At 42.8% G+C, this 6,092-nt stretch overlaps 1 protein-coding gene across 1 annotated transcript; it reads right to left on the bottom strand.

The window, feature by feature from the left end:
• Positions 1 to 202: 202 nt before the first annotated feature.
• On the bottom strand, positions 203 to 1,129 carry LOC141117435 (olfactory receptor 6N2-like). The gene has a single exon (XM_073610298.1). It carries the CDS (start codon positions 1,127 to 1,129, stop codon positions 203 to 205), a length of 927 nt encoding a protein of 308 aa, XP_073466399.1.
• Positions 1,130 to 6,092: the final 4,963 nt, after the last annotated feature.

Below are 6,092 nucleotides of genomic sequence, written 5' to 3'. Positions count from 1 at the left end.
TACAGAGCTCTGGCTCAGCAGGGGGAATGTCAGACCCCTGCGGAGACACCACTGCTTCCACACAAAGACCAAGGGTCCTTTTCTGCAGCATGCTGGAAGGAGAAAGGCATTTCTACTCAATCTGTGGCTGCTTTCAAAAGCAAGACTTTGCACACATTTTAATATTTATTTAGGCAATTTCAACTGAAAGCTCAATTGGGCTTTAAAATAATTCTGTTAACTTTTTCCTTAGTATACGTCTAATTTCTTGATTTCTTAGGCTATAAATAACTGGATTGCACATTGGTGTTAAAACTGAGTAAACCACAGCCAGTATGCGGTCATAGTTTACAATGTGAGTTTTGATTGGTCTAACGTACATAAAACATGCACTACCAAAGAAAAGAAAGACCACTGTTAGATGAGCTCCACATGTAGAGAATGCTTTTTTTCTACCTTCTGCTGTTCTTATTTTTAACACAGATGATATTATTTTAATATAGGATAGAATAATGCAGGTAAAAGCAAAGAAGAGAAGAATAGAATTGATGGTAAAGTTAACTGTAACATTGAGTGAAAAATCTGAGCAGGCTAAGTTCATTACCGGATTAAAGTCACAGAAGATATGTTCAACTGTGTTTGAGCCACAGAATATAAGATGAGACAACAAGATAATTTGTGTTAAAGGTCCTAGGAAACCAATAACCCAACAGCAAGCTGCCAGCTCGAAACAAGATATGATAGTCATTATGGAAGGGTACCTTAAAGGGTTGCATATGGCCATATATCGGTCATAGGCCATTGCTGTTAAAAGATAGGTTTCTGTGGCACCTAACACATGAAAAAAATACATTTGCAACAAACAGCCAACATAAGGGATTATCTTAACATTCAGCAGAATTGACAACATTTTCGGTATTGTAACAGTGGTGTACCAAATTTCCAAGAAGGAAAGTTCAGCAACAAACAGATAGAGAGGAACATGAAGCTGGTTATTAGTACAGATGAGGGTAATTATTGTGATATTTCCACTGAGGGTGAATATGTATGCAATACATAGGAAAAAAAATAACAAGGCCTCATATCCACCAAGATCAGGAAAGCCTACAATAATAAACTGGGTAACAAGAGACTGATTAGAAAACTCCATGTGTCCTAGTTAAGTAAATTACAAATCCTGTCTGCCTGATGGTGAACTTAAAAAGATTTCCTGAAAAGAAAACAAAAACAAATATTTTTTTAGGTTACACCAAGGAAGTGGGATTTTTTTTCTTCAAATTTAGCTGTTTTGTTAATATTACCCTGTATTTTTGCCTTACGACACTGCAAGTTGAAGGCCCATGATAAGTGGAAAGCTTGTGGGAAAAACCTGACCAATTATTGTATCATTTAGATTAGACCCCTTTCACACTGGGATGGTTTTCAGGCACTTTAGCACTGTAAATAGCTTCTGCTAAGCTCCTTAAAACCGCCTCCCATTTATTCCAGTGTGACTTTTCATACTCGGGCGGTACACTCGCGGGATATTCTGAAAAGTCCTGCAAGCAGCAACTTTCGGGCTGGTTGGGAGCGCTGTATTTAGCGCTTCTAAAATGCCCTGCTCATTGGAATGAGTGGGCAGCGCTTTCAAAGCACCTGAAAAGCGATTTGAAGGTGTGGCAAAAACAGGAGTTTTTAACTCTTTTTTGGGGTTAAAAGCGCCCCGCTAGTGGCCGAAAGCGGCGCAAAAGTGCAGCTTAAACGAGCGTTGTTTTACTGCTAACGGCTGGCGCTTTCAGTGTGAAAGCAGCCATAGTCCTGTCTCTCTCCATTGCTTTCAGACAATGTTTGCAACACTATTGTCTCATCCTGAATACATTTTCAGGCAGCGCTTGCTTAACCATAAACGTATTATTTATACTAAAATAACTATAGTGAGTACTGTGAGTACCACTATAATGGTGATGTCAAACAATATTTAAATAATGTTTTTCATAAGTAAAAAAGTGACATGTGCAAAGAAAGTCTTTCTGTGCAATATTAAGTGCTTCATACCTTGTTCCCAGGGTATCCCCTGTGTATCCACCATGTGCAATGGTGTGTTCACTCCGCAACTCACCAGATGTTCATGACTCCCTTACTGTATAGCAAGGGAAGTCAGCTGGGCTTGTAGGTCCTTTTGGGGGACCTATTCCACTCTTCCTGATGTCCTCTGATGACTTCCACAGGTCCAGACTCCTTCTTGTTGTGATCCCAAAGGTTCGTTCCAGAACCTTTGGAATCACAAGAAAAATAAATGGAGAGGGAGACTCTCAAAGTATAAAATCCTTTGGGGTTTATTCATATAAAATTTATAGCAGTTGTGGTATAAAAAATTGATAAAAATTGCCACTATATAGTTGAAAAATGGCCCTCTATGTGTATAGAGAAATGGACACTACCTACTTCCTGGCGTGCGTTCCCTTCTCTGAGCCGGAAGTGAGGCACAGGAGCATCAGCTTATTGTCTCATCCTACCTCTTGTTTGAGACACCTTCGGCTGGAAAAAGCTTCTCGCTCCCTGCCAGTTTAAATAAATGATTTTGCTTATAAAGAAACTTTTTTCATTACATTTAGGGTAAACTGGCAAGGTAGTGAGACACTCACCATGTCCTCATTTTTCCTTCTCTTACCTCAAAGTGATTGTAAAGTCTTATTTTTTTTCCTATAAAAATAACAAACATGTTATACTTACCTGCTCTGTTTGGATTTGTACAGAGCAGCCCAAATCCTCCTATTCTCAGGTCCCTCTTCTGTGATCCTGGTCCATCCCTCCTGTTCAGTGCCCCCACAGTAAGCAGCTTGCTATGGAGGCACCCGAGCTGAGTCACAGCTCCCTGTGTCCATTCAGACCCCAGCCTCGTCCCTTCTCTCTCATGATTGGCTAGCTGACTTTGATTGACAGCAGCGACAGCCAATGGCCGTGTGTCAGCCAATCAGGAGGAAGAATCTCGGACAGCTGAGACACTCGTGGACATCACTGGACAGAGAGGGACCTCAGATAAGTGTTATAGGGCGTACACACGGTCGGACTTTGTTCGGACATTCCGACAACAAAATCCTAGGATTTTTTCAGACGGATGTTGGCTCAAACTTTTTTTGTCTACCCACAGTCGCACAAAGCTGTCGGAATTTCCGATCGCCAACCACGCGGTCACGTACACCACGTACGACGAGACTAGAAAAGGCCGGTTCAGAACCAAGCGCGGCACCCTTTGGGCTCCTTTTGCTAATCTCGTGTTAGTAAAAGTTTGGTGAGAGACGATTCGCGCTTTTTCAGACTCGTGGCTTTCAGATTGTTTTCTGCCGTTCAGTGTGTGCTTGTGGGTTTGTATCTGCTCTTCAGTGCGTGCAGCAAGTTCTGCGTGACTTTTATGTAGTCATTGTATTCTTGTTCGTTCGTTACTGGTTTTCAGGTGGTTCTTCACAGGCCTTGCTGTTCTTCAGTGCGTTCTGTTACTTCGTTCTGAGCAGCCGACCGTTTTCTAGCCATGTTTCATATGCGTACTCCTTGTAGAGTTCGTGCTGTGCGGGGGCTTGGTGTTGGGGTCCTGACCTTGACACAAGTCCAGTCCATGAACAGGGTGGGGAGGAGTTCATGGACCAAGAATTGGTTGTTTCAGCGTGACCAGTTCTCTCATATGCCTTTGCTCCGTGAGATCCGTGAGAATAATCCTGATGATTTCAGGAACTTTCTCAAGATGACGGACCCCGTGTTACACCGTTTGTTGGCTTCGCTGACCCCCTGTATCAGCAGGCAGGATACCTGCATGAGGCAAGCCATCACTCCGGAGCAGAGGTTGGTCGCTACCCTGCGGTATTTGGCGACAGGAAGAAGCTTGCAGGACTTGAAGTTCGACAGGCATCTCCCCCCAGGCTCTGGGTATCATCATCCCAGAGACCTGTTCTGCCATCATCCAGGTCCTGCAGAAGGAGTATATGAAGGTAAGATTTTTATCCTTTTATATCACATTTTATTGTATTTAATGTTTGCTAATATATTGTATTTCTTTCCTCATTCCCTAATTACCATGATTGTAATATGCTGTGAATGTCCCCTTTGTTCTCATGCATGCTGGATTTTTATGTAATTATTATTTTAGGTCCTTCATACATATTTGCCCTTCACTAACCTCCCCAGCATAGTGTCTCCTGGCCCTATATTCACCTCATGTAGTCACTTAACAATGTATTTTATCAGCTCCATAGTAGTGCTTTACCCCAAACACCCCCTAAAATGTTTGGAAATGTTATTTTTGATTTAAATTCAGGCAGAGTGGCAGAGGCTTTTTTTTGTGGTGTCCCCAAATAATTTTTAGTAACCCTCCCTCCCCCAACTGCTAAGTCAGCTGATCCCAATTCTCTATCTATCCTCAATCATCTATCTGCTGACTTTGCCAAACCCATACACACTATACCCACCTCTTTACTGGTCAGATTTATGGATGAATTCCCCAAAGCATGTAGTGCAATGGCCTGCCTGTATACTTTCAAATGGTACTGTTTAAATTTTTTGTATCCTATTATTATCTTGACAGGTAATAGCAGAATGTCCAAATGTCCTCAAATGTGTACAGTGTGTATTTATATCTTTGTATTATGACACTTCTTACCTGTCCAGTGGTCTGCCAATAGCGTAACTAAGGAGGGGCTGTTCCAAGTAATACCCATTATTTAGGCATTCAGCTCTCAATGAAGTGAAGCGGGTTACCTGTCCAAGATCCCCCCCCCTATAATGTTAGAAATGGCCCATGAGAGGGGGGGAGGGGGAATATGATAGGTGTACCTTATACTTTGGCCTTGTTAAATTCCCCTTACTAAATGCTATCTGGAGGTTGCCACATAATGTTTGTGCCTAATCTGCTTGCCATGTTTCTGTGAAAAAATAGTAATGTTTATTGTTTTTTCCTCAACAGTTTCCTTCCACGCCACAGGAATGGCAGACTGTGGCCTCCCACTTTGCCCAGTGGTGGAACTTTCCTAACTGCGGAGGGGCAATTGATGGGAAACAGGTCCACATCGTCCCACCACCCAACTCGGGGTCGTACTATTATAATTACAAGGGGTTCAATAGTATAGTGATGTTGGCGGTGGTGTCGGCTAATTACGACTTCCTGTATGTGGACGTGGGGAAGAATGGCCGGATGTCCGATGGTGGAGTCATCGCCCAGACGGAGTTTTACAGGCGTCTCCAGAATGGCAGTTTGGACTTGCCAGCTCCAGAGGACAATGTTGAAGGACTCCCATTTGTGTTTGTTGCTGATGAAGCGTTTGCGTTGGGGACCACCTGATGCGGCCATTCCCAATGAGGACCCTCACCCCGGAACAGAGGGTTTTTAATTACCGGCTGGCCAGAGCCCAAAGAGTGGTGGAGAACACATTTGGAATCCTGGCCAGCCGGTTCCGACTATTTCTGACACCCATCCATATGTCGGAGTATAAACTGAACCATATTATACTGGCGTGCTGTGTTCTACATAACTTTTTAAGGAAACATTCGGCCAACTATGCTGGCTCAGTTGGGCCTGAGGCCGGAATCCTACATCAAACCACACTGACGGCGCTTGAAAGTGGCCGTCCTGGCTTGCCCTCCCTGAGTGCCCGTGATGTCCGGTTACGCTACCTGGAGTTCTTTGCGGGTAGGGGGCTATCAATATGCCAGAAAATCTGTGAAGCCTTTTTATAATAAAAAAAAAAAGAAATTCTTGGTGGACATTTACTGCTTGTGTTTGTTTTAGCTGACCCTGACAGAAATGTGTTGAGTCCAGAAAATGTCGTGATTGTGTAACCTTAAACAAAGCACTGTTGGCTGTTATTTCCTAAATGCAAAAACACATTTCACTACAAGTGCACTTGCAACTGCACTGAAACTGCACTTGTAGTGCAAAGAGGATTTGCCCTTAGGAAATAACACCCATTTTTGCAGAAAACAGCAATTACATCACCCCAAAAGTGTTGTATTGTAGTGTTGAGACAATAATCCACACATTCTTGAGTAAGCAACTTTTTTATACCTGCACAATCACATGTGCATTTACCAAAGGTTTTTAAAACAAACCAACATGTTTGTTGTATAACAATTTTTGCAGTAGCATT

Source organism: Aquarana catesbeiana, linkage group LG13 (assembly GCF_042186555.1).
Source record: "Aquarana catesbeiana isolate 2022-GZ linkage group LG13, ASM4218655v1, whole genome shotgun sequence".
Taxonomy (NCBI): domain Eukaryota; kingdom Metazoa; phylum Chordata; class Amphibia; order Anura; family Ranidae; genus Aquarana; species Aquarana catesbeiana.
This window is presented reverse-complemented; position numbering and strand designations above follow the sequence as displayed.